Here is a 22799-nt window from a genome sequence, read left to right as displayed (position 1 = left end):
GCAAGAAAACACGTCACACCGCATGGCTCTTTATTTGTTGACAAGCCGAACTCCGGCGCCGGATGGAAATTTTAGGGGTAAAAGACAGGCCGACGCTGCGGCAACCACTTGCCCTCCTAGCAAGTTGTGTTGCTGAAATTTTTTTGTGTGTGAGAGGGGCTAGCTCGCAAGCTAACGGCTCTGCTAGGCTAATATTGTAACTGAGGAAGAGAGAGAAAGCACATTCACCTCCGTTAGCCGCTAGCGCCCATCCCCCAACCGACCAGTCTTCCCTGTCTGTGTCCACCATCTTTAATCTGTGCTCCGTCTCCTTTCCCGCCGCACAAAACACGACAAAAACACAAGGCACTCACCTTTCACGACCATCGCCAAATCGATTATCGCCTTCCGAGATAATAAATCGATTTTCGTTTTAATATCGTGCGTATTTTAATATTGAAAATTGGCCGTGCGAGCGGAACCGCGCCTTGAGAGAAGAGCAGCAATCCTAAACCGCCATCTGGTGGTATTTTCCTCTCTGTGATGCAGCGGGAGCGGCGCAGCCTCAGACCGAGACACAGCTGCCCCCTGGCGGACACACCGGGCCGCGGCGGGCACGCGCTTCCGGGGGCGAGCGCGGGGATGGGAGGGACCCGAGCACAACACAGACGGGGACGCGCACGGGAGAAAAGAGAGAGGGAAAGGGATAGAGAGAGAGACCCCCCTCCTCCCCTTCTTCTCTCTCCCACTTCAATTATTACAGCTTTGGAGCTAATTATTAGACCACCTGTTGTTTTTCTGTACAAAGTCTGCAAGACAGGCGTTTAATATTCATAATATTAGATTCTTTTTATCATAGCAGTGAAATAATTAAAGCATCTCCTAAAATACATAAAAATTCATATGATAATCCAATACATGCAGTAAATTGTGTTCTAAGATATGACATATTGAAGCCGTAAAGTGCCAGAAAACATACTTTTACTTACTGCGCATTGATATATAAACATGAAATCTGTCCAATCTTAATTACAAATCGACAAATCAAACAAAGACAATTGCAAAATGACAAAAAGACAACCACTTTGCAACCTTACAAGGTCAATGCAGTCTGTCTCCACCGAGAGCTGCAAAACAAGAGTCTGAAAATTGAGTCGCAGCGGTTTTATAATTATTTCCAAAGCTGTGTTCTGATTACATTTTTAATTGAAAATAGTATAACCTAAGTAAATTAAAGTTGTCACATGCAGACATGTACGTATTACTTTTAGGAATACTATACACCTTACTGTCAGATATTTAGATATAATACAACTGTTCTTGCTTTTCAAATACATCAGAAAATCCTTATGTAATTTCTCTCTTTCTTTCTTATGCAAATATAATCTAAAAGCTGTAATAAATACAACCTGACACAAACATTCTGTCATAAATCCCAATTTAAAAGGAGGTTATAATGCTTAGTTTTTGTTGAAACTGTTTTAAAAGATGTTAATTAGAATAAATGAACATTCGTGAGCATGTTGTCCATTGTGCAGTGGATTGAAGTGTTTGTGTAATTTAAGCCTAATCTCACAGGTGTAAATGGAAATGACAAAATATAGGATAGAAAAGCTGTCATTTTAGCCAAATACCTAATAAACGGGCAAGTAGCTGCAACTTATCAGTAAATGTGATCGATAAATTCAGTCCATGTGATGTCTACAAGTTTTTTCATTTTTCCAACGTCCAGAGTGAGACCTTTGACACATAGCTCTTGATATGTCCAATCAGCTGTCCAAAACCTAAAGAGATTTAATTCATTTTCATATAAGAAAAAGAGCAGTTTCTTTTTCCTGCAATTTGCAAAAGTTTACCAACTTTTCAGCTGTAACACTTTAATAATATTAAGGATTTTCTTCCCTTGGTTTTCAAAGTTGACAAGATGTAAGTATGCATTACTAAAAAAATGAATGACCCTTGACCTGTTGTTTTGTTCGATTCTTTTCCTGACCTCTACCCTCTTTGGAGAGCGAGAGAGAAAAACATGGACAGAAGAAAATGTTAAAAAAAAAACCAGAGCGAGCATGTGCACATGGCTGAACTCCTACGCCAGGTCCTTGGGCTGAAATTGGACGTGCACAAACCCAATTACAGAGCCGGGATGTACTCACATTACTCACTCCAGCTCGCTATGGCCTGATACCAGCAGAATGAGATTGAGATAGAGACAGACAGGGAAAGCAGGGACTTCGCTTAATTACATTAGTCCCACTTCAGAGTCATTACGTGGATATCAAACACCTGCATTGCATACTGTGTGTATGTGAGGAAGAGGAAGTGAGTGGGCACATTAAGCAAAAACAAAAAAATCCTGCTGTGCCCATCTTATCTGTGTCTTTGTAATAGATGTGGCAGTGATGTGTGTGCACATGTTCAAACACACAAACACAATGGGCGGTGTTTCATCTGATGGGACACATTGTTGTTTGCCATAGCAACTGCACGTCTTGGTCATAAAAAGCTGCAGCCTGAGCTTCCCTTCAGGGTTATTTCACAAACACAAATACAAACAAAACACACGCAGGCATACTTAATATTACTACTCTCTATTATTTGGAGTTTTGAGGAACTCCACAGGTGCTTTGTGCGAAAAAGTAAAAAATGGCAACACAGAAATTAAACCTTTTTTTTCATATTTTTGCAGTATTCTTGAAAGAAACGTGCAGTTTTGTGCACATATTCAGAAACCAAATAGAAAACAGCAGTATATATCTGTTTGCATTCATTTAATAGCATTCAAAGATCAAGAGAGTGTGAATAATCAACCAAAATAATCATCATAATCACTGTGTTTTTTGTGTGCTTACAAATAATACATTCTTGCTGATTCTGCAAGCTGACTCCTACACAGATATGTACTGAAGCCATGTGGCTCAGTGCCCTGCTGAAGGCCACTTCAGGGAAAGTCTCACTATTTCACAGACACCACCCAGGGGCTCCTAAACAGTGGAACAACTAAGCAAAACAACATTTGTGTTCTTTATTTTGAAGAGGCTCTGCTGCAAAAGAGCAGCACACAAAGAAGTATGAACTGGAGAGCCTTTTTTCTCCAGATCAGCGGGTCAGACGCTCACCAACATGATCAATATTGTACTTAACAGCAGACTGTGCCATCTTCTTGCCACTTTGTTTTGTTTTTATGTCAGGCTGCAAGTTTGTTCTTTCGAGATAGGTTTTTCTGTCCAAAAAATATCCCGACCCTGTGCAAATTGCATTGCGTTAGACTGCAAGCAGGAGATGATGACGCAAGAACTGGATCACAACAGCAGCATTTACACAACAGAGATAACCTTTAGTCCAGAAAAATCAGAAAATAATGACATCAGTGCTAGAACTGAATGCTTTTGAATAGCAAGGGAAAGATTTGGTTCATTGAGTGTGTCTAATCTTTGTTCTGCAGCATTTTTTTTTTCACACAACTCTGTTTAATTTGCAGAAAACAGTGCTTGACATTGAGTCATTATTTCATTTTTGTCAGATATTGACATTGTATTGCATTTTAAAACATGTGCTGCAACAATAGATTGCATTTGGCATGTATGCTGTCAGGTACGATGCAGTGTTTTTATTCTCTCAATGGATGTGTGTTCAATTTTTTATATGCCATGTGCTCTAAATTTAGGATTTCACTTCTTCCATTGCTTCTCATATCCTTCTAACTTGCAACCCAGCTGTGATGGATATGAGGATGCCTTTCTGTTCTGGTAAACAGAAAAGTTCTAAATACAAAACGTATACTTAGCATATTTAGCCTCCTGCACTGACCTCTCATTATTCAGATAGATCGAAACAAGCTATTTGCACACAGACACCAACACAAATGAGATGCTGTTTGACTGATTATACTTTTGTCTCTTGCTTTTTTTCCCTCTTTTGTTTTCCAGCCATGTTCAGTCAAAGTCAGACAAAGACAACCATCTGCTCAGGGTGTTGCAATATATTGCAGTGATTTTCGCTCTTGCTTTTCAGGCTTTTTATTCTTCCCCTTCACAAATCTTCAGCATTAAATGTTTTATCCCCATAAACATATTGTGTAGACACTTAATGGATAATCTGCTTTAAAATCGACTCTATATTTAGGCTTCTGGATGTGTTTCATTAAGACTACACCTTACTTTTTAAGTATGCGTGGTGCAGTGTGTCGTTACATAACCGGCAGACGTCTGTGTCTGATCCATGCCAGTGCCCCAATTCTGAGTTTCGATGAGACACTGTGGCGCATGTAGACACACAACCGTGGCCCCGCTTGGATGCACATGCATAACACACTTGATCGCAGCATCAACCATAATCTAAAAACTTTTCCCGGGGCCGTAACCATGGAAACAGAGGCTGTCTGGTGCCGCTCCAGTGGAGAAAACCCTTTTATACTGTCAAGGTAATCACAGGTTATCACTCCGGGAGTCAATAGTGGTGACAAACATCTCAATCTGTGGGGAAACACAGGTTCTGCAGAGCGTCAGGGGTTTCTTTGATAATAGTTTTCTGTCTTTATTTCATTTAAAACACACCCATTGGCAGTTATGCAACAGAGGCCTTTTTTATTCTCCGCTGTGTCTCATCTCTGTTGACTAACAGGGAGGCTTTACGTGGGTCTTCTACCCTTGCAGGCCTGTCCTATTTTTAATTTCCTCTGACCTTGCTTTCAGTGTTTCATCTCCCGAGGCTATTTTCTTTAACTTGCTGTCTTTCTGATACCCCTTTCATGACTCTCTCCACATGTCTCTCTTGCCTCGTCTCCTTCTAATCCCCGCTCTCCCCTCTCTCTTCCTTACCGCCACAGTGGTAATGCAAAATGTATGAGAGGCAGAGTGCTATATTACTGGCTAAAAAACCATTACAGTCTATCACAACCTCACTTGTGAACCAGACAGTCATCGTCCATCATATCCGCCTCCTTCGTTGGAACACACAGATGGTGGTGGACACTGCCGAGGTTTTTCTGCTCTCAATTTCCCTGCATCTTATCCTCATCTTAGCAGCAACATTTTTTCCCACTTTTCTTTTCTGACTATCTCGTCTACCAGAGGAGGCCGGGTGATAAATGTGTCCTGTCTGCGGTTGTGGTTCACTTCTTTCTGCTCTCATCAGCTCCTGCTGTAATGAGAACAAGTGTTCAGGCATCCAAGGAGCCCAGCTTTGAATAATGACTTCCTGATTATGGTTCATAAACAGCCAACGCCCCAAAACAGACCCATAATCCCTCGAGACAGATGAATATTGATGAATGGATTCCTTCTGTGCGTTTCCTGTAGACATCACCAAACTATGGATTAAACTTCAACAAAACGGAAATTTAATGCCCATGACTAACAGACTTGGAATCAAAGTGTGAACTTGATTGAGACATATTGCATCCGACAGTGCTAATGTAGTGTCAGAGTGGGAAAATGTGTCTTTGAAAGGGAGATTTGGAGAAAGAGAGATTCACACAAGAAAACCCTGATGAGATTGCGGCAGATGGTGAAAGACAGTTAATGCACAACCCAAGTTTAGTGCACTCTAAGTCAACTTTTCCTTTTCAGCTGCCACTCCTTCACCATACTCTATAATTAATTGCTTCTTGACCAGAGATGCAGCAAGAGAGACAGATGGCGCAGAAAGCTGTTTGACTCTGGCTCTCACATATGCACGAATCCATCAAAAACCTCTCCGATGCCCTCCATCCCTCTTCTCCACACTACCACCCTCCTCATCCTCCGCTATGTCCTCCCTGCTGTCAGCTCATCTCGGCTTCTGTGAGAATATTCTTATCTCAGCGAGTCACCAACTCCTTCCTGGAGGCTGTGCCTTTGTGTCTGGATACGATGAACCTGTTCCCAAACCCTGCAGAGTAGTCGATGGGATTTAAACAGTGCCCCAAATAGCTGGGTCCGATGTACTCTTATTCACGGTAACCATGGAAACACTAGATATTGCTCCTCATCGTCAGAGAAACAGCCAGATGCAGAGATGGGAGAGGAGAGGAGGGAAGATGGGAAAGAAAGAAAGAGAGGAGGGAAGATGGGAAAGAAAGAAAGAAAGAAAGAAAGAAAGAAAGAAAGAAAGAAAGAAAGAAAGAAAGAAAGAAAGAAAGAGAGGAGGGAAGATAAGAAAGAAAGAAAGAAAGAAAGAAAGAAAGAAAGAAAGAAAGAAAGAAAGAAAGAAAGAAAGAAAGAAAGAAAGAAAGAAAGAAAGAATCAGTTCAGTTTTGAACCACCATGCATCTCTTCATAGATCATGGCCACTGTAAAAATAGCTCCAGGGAGAGGCCCAATTACACAACAAAACAGCACACAACAAGGAAATGAACTTTTTCAATCAGTGCTCCATTTGTCCATGCTGAGCTCATTTCTTTAAAAGCATGTCTGGGGCAATTATGTAAAAACCTCACCCCGGTTGTGTTAGATAAATAAACAGCCCGAGTTTAGAGACTTGACATCTCCTGGTTTTCTTGGAGCAGTTCATTGTTTTTACGGTGAAACGGGGCACCTGAGGGTGAGGTCAGATTCTGCCTGCTGAATGAGCTGAAGCAGGGCTGTTTTTCGAACTTTATTACAGTCAGCAAACACCAATAATTTGTCATGTTCGACCGGGCCTAAGACGCTAGATTTTGAACGCACTATTGCCTGGCTGAGAACTGTGCTTTAATGGCTTTCAAATGGGTGCATTTAATTACTTTTTTTCAGATAAACCTCATTTTTAAAGAGAAACCCTAAAGCCCTAAAGGTTAAGCACAATTACACATACATTTCCCATTCACGTAGAACTGAGAACTATAAATATTTTATGTATAAACTACGATCAAATGAACATGTAATGTCCCTGTGCCAACCATACAGAAAATATGTTGTCCTCCTCAAGTATATAAAGCATTTTAACATCAGCAAGGTGTTGTTTTGTGTTTTATGTCTGAGAATTTACTGTTTCGTTCAGTCTGCTGAATCTTCACTTACTGATTGGCCAGAACTATGACTCCAAAAGTCAATATTCTATAGCACAGATAATGCATTTGTTACATGCAGTGATCAAACAGCAGTACTGACAGTAATACACACCATTGCACACCCTCATTGCAAAGGAAATTTACTTTATGTAGAAACTGGTTGGAAAAGAAACATGACCAATCTGAATGACACAAAACAAGTTAAACAAGTAGCACAGAGGCCCGGTAACTTAAAGAGTTGGTGATATTTTGGCTGCATTATGTCCATAATTCAAATGTCCTTAGTAAGCATGGAGATACGTCTTTTCCTTTTTTTCTTTCACTCATGTACCTGTTGTATTTGATCTTGTTATTGACCGCTGTGCATCTCCCAGAGTCCCAGAGGACGACTCAGTCTCCCTCTCAGCAAATAACAGCAGCCAGAGGCTTCTTATTAAACCATAGAAAGGGCCAACCTAACAACAGTAAACTCAGCTACATTTGGCAAAAGGTTAATGCCGCTTGAAGCGTGGCCGAGCACACGAGTGTTGCGGCGGCGAAATGTCAACGCAATTACTGTCAGGTTGCAGGAAGATGAAAGTGTGAGAGGTGGTGCTGTGTTTGTGAGTCGAAGTGAGGAGGGCAGGGAGGGACTGTCCTGTACTCCTCCAGAATGTGCATGTTTTTTGAACATTTTATTTGAAAAAGTATCCATACTGCTGCAAGACTGTAAGGCCCTAATGAAGAAACTTGGGCTCTAAAAGACACCGCAGAGAAACTTTTAAACACATTAGGCCTCCTTAACCTTATCTAGCTAATTAAAGCTGTAATTTAAGGAATAAATTACAGCCTTTTAACAACAAGTCAGTAAATGCTAACACTATTGAACCTCTTAAAAGTTCTCAGCTTCCACTTTCCCAAATTTGATACAACAGAAATGAAGCACAATAAATAATTTTAGTCAGTATTAGGTGGCTTCTTTAATAAATGTGCAACTCTCAGCAACCTTTGAAAAACTAGTACATCCGGGTCCTGTCAATGGGACCCCTAACCCAGATAACATGACCTAAAAGTGCAAAAATATATGGAAAGAAACCCATCTTTAACTGTTGACATACTATTCCAAAACCCATTAATATGCTGCTAAAAACATCTCAGCTTTTCTGTGAGGGCTTTCCAAGATTTTGTAATCTGGCTGCAGGGAATTGTTCCAATCACAGCCAGAGAAGGATTAGTGAGTGTGACACTGATGAAACTCAGCTCGGTGTTCCAGTTCATTTGAAAGTTGCTGGAAAGGGTTAAAGCTGCCAATCTGTGCAGACTGGTTCATTTACACCATACGTATAAATCACTTTCTATATGGACTTCACTTCATTAGGTTGCAACAAGAAACTGCTTTTAAGCACTAGAGTCTAAAATATCACTGTATGCTGTGAAATTAGGACACCGCTTAATTAAAATTAAAAACAGATGGCCAGGTTTTTAGTTACTGGATTTCTTTTCAATGATCAGTTTTTATCTGTACATATCACACAAAGCAAATTCTTCCCTTTCTGATAAAAATGTCTATATTCCTCTGCAAATACTTACTTTTCAAAGTTGAGTTTGAGAAATGCTACAGTTTGCTGACCCCTGAAGAAGATAGCATAGAAGTGAAAAGTGAACACAACTCCTACCGCAAACTCACACTTAAATGGGCCTTTCATCTTCAGATGTTTTGCACCATTACTTTTACCAAGAATTTAAAACAGTGGTACCAGTTATGGTTTGGGAGTCAGACATTTTCTCTAATTCTAAGATTAGGCTAAAAATGTTACTTTTTAATAAAACTTATACTAGGGGCTCTTAGGTAAACTGCTGCAGGCCTTGGATGCTGAAGGGCTTCCCATGATCAGAATCAGAATCAGAATCACTTTTATTTGCCAAGTATGTGAGCACATACAAGGAATTTGACTCCGGTATTTTACAGTACCCTCTTGTACTAGACAAATAGAAAATTAAATAATAAACATAAATTATGTAACAAAAAATATAAAAAATACTAACATAACTTTAACATTACGTAATAAGAAAATTGACATGACATGACATGACATAACAACATAAAATAACTTAAAGTGATCAATGGAAATGGTGCATTTCTAGTTATAATTTTGTTGTTTATAGGACTGTTTGTTGAGGTTATGGATGTTTATGTTCATGATTCAGACTGTGACTGGTTTCAAATGTTCATCAGAGCAATAGCCTGTGGAAAGAAACTGTTCATGTGTCTGGTGGTTTTGGCATACAGAGCTCTGTCGCGCCTGCCAGAGGGGAGGAGGTGAAACAGGTTATGTCCAGGGTGTGACGGATCTGCAGTGATGTTGCCTGCCCTTTTCCTGACTCTGGACATGTACAAGTCCTGAATGGAGGGCAGGCTGGCACCGATGATTTTTTCTGCAGTCCTGACTGTCCGTTGCAGTCTGTGCCTGTCCTGCTTGGTGGCTGATCCAAACCACGCAGTGATGGAAGTGCAGAGGACAGACTGGATGACGGCGGTGTAGAACTGGATCAGCAGCTCCTGTGGCAGGTTGAACTTCCTCAGCTGGCACAGGAAGTACATCCTCAGCTGGGCCTTTTTCCTGAACACCTCCATTCTATTCTTTTTCTCTCTATATACATTTATGTTTCCATTTCATGCAACCAACTTTGTGTCTTTCTTCTCCAATAATTTCTGTTTTGTCCTTTCTGCAGATATCCCTGGCTTAAGAACTGCACATCTCTGATCTGTGGTCACAGGCCTCATCAACCTCCCCAGTGTTCATTGATGATCGACGTTGGTTTGTCTGTCTGTCTTTCTGTTAGCAACATTACTCAAAAACGGATAAACAGATTTAGATGAAGTTGTCAGGGGAGGTCAGAAATCACTCCAGGACCAACTGATTGGATTTTGTCAGTGATGTGGCTTAAAGCCTAGATTCACAAACGTTTTAAAGATTTCAGTGGTCAGAAATTAAACTAAAAACTGAGCAGCCTCGGCAGAGTACTGTGCTCTCTGACTGCTTTTCTAGTTGGTATTTATGTATTACTAGTCTGTTTTTTATCCTGTTTTCTTTTCCCTTTACCTTCACCCCACCTGGTTGAGGCAGATGTCTCCCTTCTCTGAGCCTGGTTCTGCAAATGCTTTTTTCTGGTTAAAGAGGAGTTTTTTTCCTCCTACTGTTGCAAAAACAGGACCTTTTGTCCTGAAATATGTGGAGATAACTTATTCTGGGAATTATATCTCTATAAATAGAACTGAATTAAATTGAAGATTGAAAAATATAGACTCATCAGGCCTTAATGGATTTGTCAGGCTGCCAGAGAATTGCCATTAGGAACTGTAAGCTGCATAATGACAGCACCAGAGGACAGAATCTCTAATTCTTCAATTTTTTTTTTAAGTTTTTAACTGAAGATTTGAGAATTAGGCTAATTTATATCTACAGAAAGCTCTTAGTATCTACTGTTAAAGGGTGACTTTGTTATAAGTCTTTACATTGCCTATTATTGGTTAAACTTTGACTTTGGAGCCCAAATTATTGCAAATGTCACGTTTATTTATTTGTTTGTTTTTTTAAATAAGGAAAGAGCACTAACATTCGAAAAAAAACTCTCTTTTTGTATCTCTTTCCCTTTCTCATACTCACTGGGTGACAGATCACACAGTGATCAGGGGTACAGTGGAAGTCACGCATGCTCAGATGCTCAGACGTTATGATTAGCTCTCCCCCTCCTCTCTCTCTCTCTCTTTCTGTCTCTCTGATCAAGCTGAGGAGGAGCATCTGTATCAGTGTTCAGAGTGATGGACGGGCAGCAGGTTGCCATAAAATACGCATCTTCACCCCGCAGAGCGAAGTGAGGTGACCGCAGGCTGAGGCGCGCCACGGCGCCCTTGGAGGAGGATCCCGACTGCCGCAGGAAGAAACAGAGAGGAGGCAGAGGAGAGGAGAGGAAGGAGGGAGAAAGATCAGATGAACAAATGGCCAAGAATAGATGATGGAGCACTGAAAAATGACTGAGGTTGACCGCGAGTGAAGTGCAGTCCGCTGGTTTTTGCGGGAAAGCAGGTGAGTGTAGGAGGAAGGAGGTGTGTTTTTTTGACGGTAGGTGTAGGTTATAAATAGCTCCCGATGGAGTATTGATTATAGCACATAACGCACAAACACACAATTACAGCAGCTCGCTAATTGGCAGCGCGTCCGAGGAGTCGAGGGGTCCATTGATTATGCCAATCCGCGAGCGCACGCAGAGTGTGTGTGAGCGAGAGCGCGCCTCACTCCCATTCAAGGATTCGTCATGGGTCACGGGTCGGGCTGTCATCATAGAAATATGACACACACACACACACACACACTCACTCTCACACACACACACACACACACACACACACACACACACACACACACACACACACACACACACACACACACGACGTGTGGTGCATGCAGGGGTAAAAAAAAAAATCACGGTGTGCCAGGAGCGGGAATCGAACCAGCGCCCTTGGAAGTCGCGGGACAACAACCAGGGTGTGTTTCAAGCTGTAGAACAACTATTTCATTCAATCTAAATGCGGCAACACAGGCAGGTCAACCCTTCTGTTTTTGCACTGTGATTGTCAGTGTGTGTGTGTGTGTGTGTGTGTGTGTGTGTGTGTGTGTGTGTGTGTGTGTGTGTGTGTGTGTGTGTGTGTGTGTGTGTGTGTGTGTGTGTGTGTGTGTGTGTGTGTGTGTGTGTGTGTGTGTTTTCAGCCCTCTGGCGTCACCGGGGCGCATCACCGAGGAACCCAGATAACCTTGAGAATATCATCTCACATATAGACATCTGCTCACTTAGATTTACATCATGATACATCATAAGACTCGATAACTTTACACATATTTTCACCTCTATAACGACACATAATGCAGTGTATTAGCCCCAGTCAGTCATACTTTAAGTATACAAACTTTGACAGCTGCATAATGCTTTCAGACTGTTCAATTATTAACAGTGTAGGAGCGCCTACACTGGCAAATTAATACTCCATATCAAAAGCTGTTGCCTTTAAAGCCATTTAAGCCCTTAGAGGATGTTGGTAAAATAAACACGCTAGCAGATGCCTATATTCACTTGCACACACCAAGAGATCTCTTTCTGTTAGATTTCATCTCTCTAAATCCACCCTTGAGCCTCTCTGCTGCCGTAATCCCACAGTGCAGGTCTGCTGTTGACTCGCAGCGGCTCACTTTTAGGGGTTGTGTAAGGTGTGAAACAAGCTCTTTGAGAGTGGAAGCAGCAGCACTGCAGAGGCAGGCTGCATCATCATCTACAGCGGTAATGGACTGAGAAGAGTCACACACAGAACATCCTGATCTCTCTTTTTTCGAGCACGTTTCCAGCTGATCAGATTTCAGCTAACTTTTAATGAGAGTAAATGACGAGATCTTCTCAAATGTCACTAGAACAACCTCAGGCTGTTTTACTTCATTCAGCACAATGTGAAATGTGTGTAGCGAAATCATACAGTCACAGTTTATCATCTCTTTCAGCCTTATTTCAGTTCTCACTGTATTAAGACACGCTTCAGTTGATTTGGAGTGGAGCTGTGGGAAGAATAAGTCACTTTTAACTCACTCAGGCAGTAGAATTTCCTCAAAATACCTTTTAAAAGAAAGGCATTTGTAACCAACATTCTACTATAGATTTTTCGAGGATTTTCCATTAACCAGAGAGCTAAAAACTGCACTCATACCGCGAGCATTCACGCTGTTACAGTTGCCTTCACAAGGCAATTTCTGCTGATATGTGAAAATACTCTATCTCTCCAGAGAGAGCAAGGGCCACACAGCCAGCCATGATTTCACACACACTCCCCCTGCTTCCACCAAATCAAAAGGACTGCACCACTAATGATCTGAGAAACAGCAGAGATCTGCCAAAACTACTCGCCTTTTCCTCTGCCTGCTGCAGTCGCATCATTCATCTACATCCTCAAACTGGTCAGGAAAAATAGACTGAAACTGATTTTTTTTAAAATACACTATGATATGATGGACATTTATTATACATGTAAAAGTTGAGAGATATGTAGAGATTTAGCCACATTGTGGTTTTAATTTTTTCCTTTAACATCTCAGAGTGTATTGAGTCAATAGATGTGGGCAGTTTTTGATTTTTGGGATTTTTCCACCTATGTACAGAAAAATTGTGATACAACTGAAGTTTAATTAGCTGAAATGACCAAAAACTAACATTTCCTTTGAAATAATTTGTTTCTTAATTTCTAACAGGTGCACTGTTAGAAATCATGACAATACAACTGTACTATGAAAACTGACTTTTGCCATGATGAAAGGATTTTATCAATGTTGCACATTCTTAGTGTTTTTCCATATTATCTTAATTATTTTTCCTCCGTTCAAGTTCCTAAAAAAAGTTTCATTGCAACTGCAGGTCACATTGCAGCTTGAGATATTGCTTTCCTCTTGCTTTACTATATGTTCCTTGTTAAAAAAAACCAACAAAAAACAACATACTTGGAACTTTCCCAGGATTTAGCAAAAACTGCAAATGTATCTTTAAATTGCAAACATAACTTGTGAAACATGACGCTGCCACCATCTGTGTAAACAGAGTTAACAAATGATTTTCCTTTAATGGGCTGGCTGAGATTAAATGAATAAGTATAGCTATAATCATTCAACTCAAAAACCTTACACACCTAATTCATTATTCAGAAAATAAATCTAAATAAAAAGCCTTTTTTAATTTATGCAAACCTATTTTTTGTGAAGATAATAAAGGCAAAATAAAGACGTACTCTATGGAAATAACTAAACAGCCAACACGGTCTCACGGGGATTCGTGAAACTGTTACGTAAATTTTTTGTTTCTTTTTCGTGCGCACCAACACGATTTCGTCATGTTTTTCGTGCCGCTCACCACGAAATGTTTTTCGTGTTGCTCACAACGAAACCCGCTGTGGTAATCACAGCTGAAAGTGGTTTATACCAGCGGATTCATGACGATCTAAGCTGTCCATCGGCGTATACTGCTTGTGTGATCGCGTTTGCGGCCGCCGGCCGCCGGACATTCTTGAAATTCCTATGCAAATTGGAAAAAAAAAAAAAAAAAAAAAAAAAAAAAAAAAAAAAGGTAAGTGTACCACCGGGTTATGGTTATGGTTAGGGTTATGGTTAGGGACGATGTCATGCAAAATATAGCGTTGGATTCGCCATGGTTTTACATTAAAAATATAATACACACATTCGTTTGAAATACGTTCTGGGTGGCACGAAAAGTCCGCCGTTTAAAATACATTGGTGCGCATTTCGTGGTGAGCGGCACGAAAAACATGACGAAATCGTGTTGGTGCGCACGAAACCGAAACTAAAACTTACGTGACAGTTTCACGAATCCTCGTGAGATCGGGCTGAAACAGCATGCTCCACATGCTTGTGGATGAATAAACATGATGTCATCTGAAAGTGTTCCCCATTCCCAGAGAAAGCAATGGCCCACCGAGTGTTTTACAACCTGAAATGCAGCAGTGGGAGCGAGCCTCAGAGCACCTGCATGGCCAAATTGTTGTGCCGCAGAGAACCATACATCAGTTATAAGTCAGTCACCCGAGGAGCGTGCAGCACCTTGAAGGGAAAAGTTAAAGAGGAGGAGATGGTTAAAAGAAATATTATGGAGGAGTAGATGAGACACTAGATTCTTATACCTCTTGTCATGTAAATGTCACTGTATTTTGCACAAATTGACAAATTAGAGTGAGCGAGGTCACTGGAACGAGGCAGAGGGAAGGAAGAGTCATTAGAGAGTGCAAGATAGGAGACAAATGAGGCAGGAAGCAGTGGCTTATGTAACTGTCATTGCCAACAATCTCCAAGCCCCCATGAAGGTCGTGTTATCCAAGAAGACTGAGAGGCGCAATAAGGCCATTACAATTCTGTTTAATTCGTCTAATATGGGCTTAATGTGAAGTCTCATCGCACAGAAGGAAAACAGTTAAAGCAGTGATTGATCACATGGATAGAGCTTACGTACATTCCCTGGCAAACAGGCAGGGCACATGGGAAGATGTGAGTCACTGCTATTATTATCTTGGATATTAAAGATATATGAGATATCAAGCAGGATCCCAGAGAGAGGCAGCGTGAGGGAGGGAGAAGAGAGAGGGTTTGCAGGGGTGTATGTGTAAAACCTGTACTGGATGTGGAGCTAAAAGTGTTTCCTTTTTTTCCTCGCAGGTGCCCGTCTTCTCTCAATTTTCAAAAATGGAGTCCACTCACCTCCTGGGCGGATCTAAGAAGAGAGTAAAGATCCACCCTCACACTGTCACAGCCAAGTACGCCACACACACCCCCTACGCTCCCCAACCCGGAGTACACACTCACTTCCCCCAACCTGGAGATGACGGCTACGATGACGCTCCGTCTTTTGAGGACTTTGGCTCGTTCCTGGAGGAGACGTCAGACAGAAAACAGCTGACGGAGAGCCGGAAGTGGCCTCTGACGCTGTTTGGCTCCAAAGACAAGGACAAGGACACGTCCAACAGACCTCAAGCTGCCGGAGGGGGAGAAGGGAGCGAAGGGGGAGCCAAAGCAGCAAAAGGGTCTGGGAAGGGAGTAGGGGAACAGCTGGCCAGCTTTGGCGAGGCATCGGTGTCTGCATCTCGGCTCACCTGGGTGGGGCTGCTCGGGGCGGCGCTGGCACATGGCTGTTTGATTGTTCTGACCCGTGTGGCCTCCGAACGCTTCAGCCTCGGCCCCCTGTTTCTGCTATTGGTTCGGTCCATCGTACAGCTCCTGTCTGTGATTGTACCGCTACACAGGGGGGAGAACCTTTTTGGACCACAGGGCTATCGACTGCGTCTGCTCTGTTACGGTGTCGCCTACTCCCTCTCCCTTTGTTGCGCCTATGCGTCCTTGAACTTTGTCTCCCCCGGAAATGCTACAACAACCTGGCGCCTGGCGACCACCGCGCTGTCGGCAACCCTTGCCTTCCTGCTCTTGGAAGAGAGGCTGGGGCTGGCTGATGGAATCACCATAGCTGCGGGGCTGTGTGGTTTGGGGCTCGTTTTACTTCCCACTGTAGATGAGAGCAATTCAGATTCACCGACTGACCCGGTTGCGTTCTGGAGGGGTGCCTTTGGATGGTCACTTTCGGCACTTGCGGGGTTGTGGATGGCCCTGGCGTTGGTCGGGTACCGTTCCCTGAAGGAGAGGGTGGGAGTCGGCACCGCTTTGTTCACAGTGAGCTGGACAGGCTGCCTGGTAGCTCCGGCCTCCTTGGCGCTGCTCCAGGAAGGCTGGTCCTGGCCGACGAGCACCCCAGCCTGGGGCCTGGTCCTGGGCCTGGTTGCCTGCTCGGTCGCAGCCTTCCTGGGAATGACGCACGCCCTCACCCGACTTCACCCAGCTCTGGTCTCTGCCTCTCAGAGCCTGGAGGTGCCTATCGCTATGCTCCTGCATTTGGCGGTGCTGCCGGTGGCTCCCACTGCACCGGAGGTCGTAGGGAACGTGATGGTCGTGCTGAGCGTCGGCTGGCTGGTGGCGATGAAGCTGCTTCCCTCTCGAGGTGGCAGCCGGCGCCAGAGGGAGGAGTACGAGGAGATCCTGGACTCACCCATCAAATAGACACCTCCGTCTCTTTCCCCTTAATCTGTCCTTGATGAGATTGATTCCAGTGTATATAAGAGACTGCTAAATGTTTACTGGAGCTTTAACTATTTTGTATCGTCCTCTTTGCTCTTTGGGAAAGTGCCAATATTGTGTTGTCTGTTCTGGTGACTAAGTGATGTGATATTAAAATCTGTCTGATGAACACAGTGCATTTGTGTAGCCCCTTGTAATCACTGCCACCCCACCCTCCCTGCACCCCCTCCAAGAGTTTGAGCGAGCGTATACGCTGGCTACATTTCCCGAGAATGTAATGTCAGTCACTTTTAGCGGCCAGCTGAGATTTAGCCAGAGATTGATGCCATCTATTTGTCTGCTGGCTGCTGATGAGAGAGCGAGAAAAAAAAGAAAGAAGAAGACGGCAGGCGAGGGAGAGGATACACAGTCAGAGGAAGATAAATGGAGGAAGAGCGAGAGAAGATGATGGGATTGGCATACAGATAAGAAGCAGGGGAGGAAGGAGAGTGATGGGAGACGACGAAACAGAGATGAAAGCGAAGGAGCAGAATGAAAGGAAGTCAGGACTGTCAGGGAAGGAAAGGTCTGTTTGATGGCTGGTTATTGTGCTGCTTCTGGCCAGCTGGCTGATAAAAACACAGTTACATGTGCTGGAGAAGAGTCATTATGTCTAATAACTACCTGCCAGACACATAAGCAGCATATTTTTCTGGTTCTCTCCTCTTTCCCCGTCATTAACCTCCTGCTTTCCTCTTTTTGTCTTTTTCTCTCTGTTAAAACGAATGAACAGCACACGACAAAAGCTTCCATTCACCGAAAATCCCCCCACATACTGCACAGATGGATGCTTTTAATGAAAATGAGAGCCTCCGTGTGTTTGCATGCATGCTCGGTACCATGGTGAAACAGGTGTAGTACAAAGCCAGTACACGGGAGACAACTCATCGCTCCTCTGGAGCTTGTTAGTTGTGACATTTCAAAGAAATAAAGGCCAGAAAAGACATCAGATCCTGACTGCAGCTTTCCACCAAAGCACAGATTTATAAAGAAAGTGCATGCACACAAACACACACATGCACAGGAATGGGCACAAGTATACATTTATAGAGCACGGTTGTAAGAATTTCATTGGTAAATGTTTCTGTGATGTCAGTGTGCTGGCCTAATTAAACTCACATATGGTTAAAATGTTATTTGTCGGTACATTTTGCACAGTGGTTTAATTTAGCTGCAATTAAGAACAATCTATTTGTACTTTAGTACCCTGTTGTTCCTGTACTAGATTTTAAGATTAAACTACAGTACATTGTTTTATAGTACATTTATATTATAGCTATCAGTGATGAGTTTACATTCAAAAGGTATGGTCAGTCCAAAAAATCCAATGTTTTGCTACAGATTAAACAATTTAAATACAACTTACTTAAAATGAACTCTCACAATCATTTAAAAATGTCATTCCTTCTTTTATATCTGTTATAATTATCAGATAACATAATAATATATCACTGACAGGGGTCTTTCTGCAGGGTATTAAGGACTCGACAGCTAAAAAGGTAAATTCAGTTGATAATATATGCAAAAGAGTTTTATTTTTTACATTGGTAAATGTAAAAAATATTTATTATTACTTCTGCAACCTATTTAAAAAGTTTTTATCTTCAGTTTCCCTCTTTTTGAGTCCATCTGTCTCTCTTTCTCCTTTCTTTTTTTGCACAGTTTCCTCTTCTACACTTGTGAAACTCAACCAAACAGAAGTATAAAGACATTAAAAATGAATAATGCGCTGATGTGATACCAAAAACCATCATGCCAGAAACTGTAAAATATATGGAAAGTACCTCCAGCCGCTCTTTGTGGGTATTTTTTTGTAATGAGCACACATGCATGTGTGTGTATGAGGCTGAAGGTGGGACGGGTTTGCAGTTTAATGTAGTTCTGGCAGCATTTCATTCATCATAAACACTCTGAGCATCGAAAGTCGTGGCCTTTTTTGCATTCAGACACTCTTAAAGCAGCTAATGAGCAGGAGAGACCTGCCCACAATTAAACACAATCCAAAACCTCTGACACACCTTCTTGCGGCTGGGGGGATTTGCAGACATCACCGCAACTACCCAAACACTGAGGCGGTGGTGTAAACTCTGGCATGTGCAGGAAAGGATAAAACACACGCACTGAAAAAGTGTAAACATGCATGTGGACATACAAAGCTGAAAATGAGTCTATTACTGTGTGGGAGGAGGGAGGAAACCTTTCCATGAGCCTGATTAGGTATATTCAGTTAACTTTTATTTATTATAGCAAACCACGACATTTATGGTACATTTAAGTTCATTGTCAGCAGACAAAAACAAGCTCAGCTATAAAAAAAAAAGGTTCTTAAAAAAACAGAAACATAAAAAAAGAACATGTGCAAAATGATTAGCATTAATAGAGTGCTCCCAGTCAATCTTTTGTTATTATGCTTCCCTTCTGGACAATTCATGTGTCCCCTCTGTTCCTCAGTGTTCCTGCTTGCTCTATCACTTTGCTCAGCTGCAGGTGAATCCTCTGCAGCTCTGTTGCTATGGCAACGAGAGCCTCCTCCATTGTGGCCATGTCCAGTGGTGAAGTCACTTCCTGCTCCTTCAGGCCAGATGGGAACGGTTTCATCCCCAAGCCAAACGCTGCTCCCAAACCTCCAGGTCTGACTGTTGGCTGGTGTCCCATCCGGCCGTCTGCCGGTCTCGATGGCAATGCTTCCTCCAGCCTCTTCAGCCGGGCATTCTCCTCATGGCTGTTGCGCAGGAGCATCTGGAAGGTGGCATTTAACCTCCTCTCCCTCTCTGCCTCCTCCTCTCTGAGCTCCACCAGGCCCCGCTGAAGCCTGAGACTGGCCTGCTCTGCTTGTGCCCTGCATGCTGACTCCAGGCTGGGTACACACTGCTGGCACGTCCCCTTGGCCACCTGGGTCCTCAGAGAGAACACTTCTCCACAGCACTGCTCCATAGATTCCAGCAGCATGTTCTGCCTCATGTGGGAGTCCTCCAGAGCAATGAAAAGCTTGTCCCAGCGTGAGAATTCTACATTACATGGCATGGTTGGAGACTCGCCTGTAGACGACAACCACATGGGTGCATTAATTACACAGTCTTAGAGGCAACTGAAAGATTATGTAATATTATCATTGACAAGAAATTACTTTCACTTTAATTTTTGAGACTATACAATTCACATTTTAACTGCTTTGTATAAATCTGGCATCGATAAAGCACTCACCAGTTTCCACTGGTACTTAACTGATGGTACAGTGGAAGAAAACCAGAATATGAGGAACTTTAGAGTAGCAACTACACATTCTAAAGGAAAGAAGAAGTATCAGGAGATTTAAAAAACGTTAAAACTGTTCTGCCAAATCTGAAAATGAATTTCAATATTTCACTGTTGCAATATGCAATGAAAACTGTGGGGATACAGTAAGGCACGGGAAGCGGCTTTGGGAAATTATTTGAAGCTCAGATGGAAGAGTCACTATAGAACTCATTAAATATGTACATGCTGTATTCCTAAAATGATACATGGGGTGCACATTAATACTAGGCTGCACTAAATTAGTTTTGTGGTATAGAAAGCCGGAAGAAAGGGGGTACAAAAGGGATTTGTCAGTTTGCAGAAGCTCACTTATAGTGGACTTAAATGGTGAAATATTCATCCAGTCCACAGCCAGTTTAGCCTGCCAATACATGCCGTTTTAATTGACTAAACTGTACAGATGCTGCTTCTTAAAGCAGTAAAAACAACTGCTTTTGCCCTCTGCTCATGGCATTCATTGGTAAGATTTATCCAACAGAAAATCTAGTGTTTACCTGACAGAAACAGTTGTTGCTTTTATATCCAATCACAGTACACTGTCACAGTTCCGCTCCTCTGTCCTGTCTGTCTGTCTGGTTGTCTCCCATCCGCTCCTCTGCCCTGTCTTTCCCCTGCAGCTCGGTGCCTGAGTGGAGTCTAGCTTCTCAAGCTGACTCCACTCAGGCAATCAACTATCTCCATGGCTCCCGGACAGCTGACGATCATTCACTAACGACTCACCTCTGCAATAAGTACCGGCTCAGCTTTCCACTCCCTGCCAGAGTGTTAACCAAGAACCACGCAGTTCGGTTTGCTCTCCAGCCTTTTGCATTATCTGTTTGAGTTTCTACCCTGTTTTTCTCACGTTTGTTTTCTCCTTCCTCCACTCAGTCAGCTGTCCGGGATCCCCCGCCATCCTCCTTCCGCTCCGGCTCTCCCCCAGACCAGCCTTCACCGGTTTCCCCATCCTGGACCCCCCACTCCTGCCTGGACCCCCACTCCTGCCTGGACCCCCCACTCCTGCCTGGACCCCCCCCACTCCTGCACCCTGGTTTTCCCCCACCTAGCCACCATTACTCACCCCCGCACAATAAAACACTTTCTCCTCAACCAGCCTTGGTAGTGTGGCTCTCTGCTCGGGTCCACCAGCTCAGACCGTGACAGTACACACTATTTACACACATGTAGCATTAACCATACTTGAGTATAATGTTCAATTCTTCAATCTATTTTCAATTTCCCACACTCAAAATGTCCTGTGACCTTGTATTCTAATTACAGTAATAACTCTGATCAGACAACAGAGATGCTTGGGCAGCTTTCCAGACTTTTAGATACACAATGTACGATGCAGCTCCCCTCTGATGGCATCTGCGTGAGAATATATAATATAGGAACATGAATTCTCATAGTGCATGTGACTGGAAGTAGACCAAGAGTCTTGTGCAACAACACTGTGCATCACCCTTCCAACATGAATGAATCATTTAGTGTTGATGTGTTCTTTTTTAATCAAAAAATACAAATATATATCAAATTGGCACGGCTAACTCAGGCATAACTGAGGACACATTCTTCACAATCATCCATCTGTTCAAACAAGCCGGGAACAGAAGAGACAAAAGAAAATAGAAACAGAACTCACCCTCCTGCTGGCCCTGAGAGATCTCATTGTCATAGTTGTCTGCGTAGTTCCCTTCGTACTCAATGTCATTCACACACACAGATGAACCCATGATGCCGAGCACCCAGAGCACCCGCCAGATCTCCAGCACATGCATGATGGAGCCCTAATGCGCGTTGTTTCTTTGATGTTTGTTAGGTTTCAATGCATGTATCAGGAAATTTTGTGACCCACTTTCCTTGCTACTGCACTCTCCAGCTGCTCTCTATTTTCTTATTTGCCCCCCTTGACTGTATGTAAAGCTCGTCTCACTGAGCCAACTGTTGCTGGTGCTGACTTATAAACCCAGCGAGAGCTGGAGGTAGGAGGGAGGAAGCTGAGGAGGGTGGGACAGAGCTGGGGCTGCTGAGGAGATTGGGTGAATAATGCTTCGATGGAGGTAATATGTCAAAAGTCAAACTGGCCTGGAAATGTGCCCATTATAGGGAAAGAGGGGGAGAGTTACAGGAGCACAGGGAAAGCTGGGGTGAACATATATCTCTCTGTAGGACATTTAGCGTTTAAATTGGTTTAAGGTGCAAGGTTGTGTGTTATTTTTGAGTAATGAAATGTAGCTACAGCTTTTAGAACTCAAATTCAACAAGACCAATAAAAAAAACAAGATGTCAGCTTACATTTCTGTGCTGTATAACCACAAACAGAAACACATTGTTAATTCAGTTTCTGCTTTTCTCACTGTGAGAAACATAAAATAGTTTGTGTCATTCTATAAATTTCCCTACAGGCATATTTACGCCATCTCCATAGCATACTTGAATGCACACACTCTCTCTAGCATCATCTTCCTCTTTAACCTTTTTACTGATGAGTCAGAGTCGCTCGCTGTGCTGTGCATCATCACTAAATCCTTTACCCTAAAAAGTGCAACACCACAGAGTCTGGATTATATTTCAAGCTTGCAATGATTATGTTTTCACTACTTCAAATCAAATTTTGTTGCCAAGCAACACTGTAAAATGTGCTTCCTAGCTTTTATTTATTTATTTTTTTGTATTTCGTTGCTTGGTGACACAATCGATTAACCGTGAGTAAGAATCAAGAGTTACCACATTGTTTGCAAGGCCAGCTGACCTCATTCTTATATGCTCTGGTCAACAGGTGTTGAGCTGCAGAAGTAGGACATGTCAAGGTCAGAGGAAAAGCCTTGACCTTTCTCCCTGCAGACCTCCAGACTCAGCTACCAACTGCAAATGTCAGCATGTCACTATGTTTA

At 42.8% G+C, this 22799-nt stretch overlaps 3 protein-coding genes across 3 annotated transcripts in view; 1 reads left to right on the top strand and 2 right to left on the bottom strand.

The window, feature by feature from the left end:
- The window catches only part of stag1a (stromal antigen 1a), a 45673-nt gene extending 45143 nt beyond the window's left edge, over positions 1–530 (bottom strand). The window contains exon 1 of the mRNA XM_022222984.2: positions 354–530. The gene's annotated coding sequence lies outside the window, so the exon portion shown is untranslated. The remainder of the gene's footprint in view (positions 1–353) is intronic.
- Positions 531–10657: 10127 nt separating this feature from the next.
- On the top strand, positions 10658–16763 carry slc35g2a (solute carrier family 35 member G2a). The gene is made up of 2 exons (XM_022222975.2): positions 10658–11013; positions 15181–16763. Exon 2 carries the CDS (start codon positions 15208–15210, stop codon positions 16567–16569), a length of 1362 nt encoding a protein of 453 aa, XP_022078667.1. The 5' UTR covers positions 10658–11013; positions 15181–15207; the 3' UTR covers positions 16570–16763.
- Positions 16764–18839: 2076 nt separating this feature from the next.
- On the bottom strand, positions 18840–22156 carry LOC110972582 (uncharacterized). Its single transcript, XM_022222966.2, has 2 exons — positions 21548–22156; positions 18840–19664 (listed from the first exon to the last, which is right to left on the bottom strand). The coding sequence occupies exons 1-2, from the start codon at positions 21681–21683 to the stop codon at positions 19054–19056; spliced, it is 747 nt and encodes a 248-aa protein (XP_022078658.2). The 5' UTR covers positions 21684–22156; the 3' UTR covers positions 18840–19053.
- Positions 22157–22799: the final 643 nt, after the last annotated feature.

The sequence above is a fragment of the Acanthochromis polyacanthus genome, chromosome 1 (assembly GCF_021347895.1).
Source record: "Acanthochromis polyacanthus isolate Apoly-LR-REF ecotype Palm Island chromosome 1, KAUST_Apoly_ChrSc, whole genome shotgun sequence".
Classification (NCBI taxonomy): Eukaryota; Metazoa; Chordata; class Actinopteri; family Pomacentridae; genus Acanthochromis; species Acanthochromis polyacanthus.
This window is presented reverse-complemented; position numbering and strand designations above follow the sequence as displayed.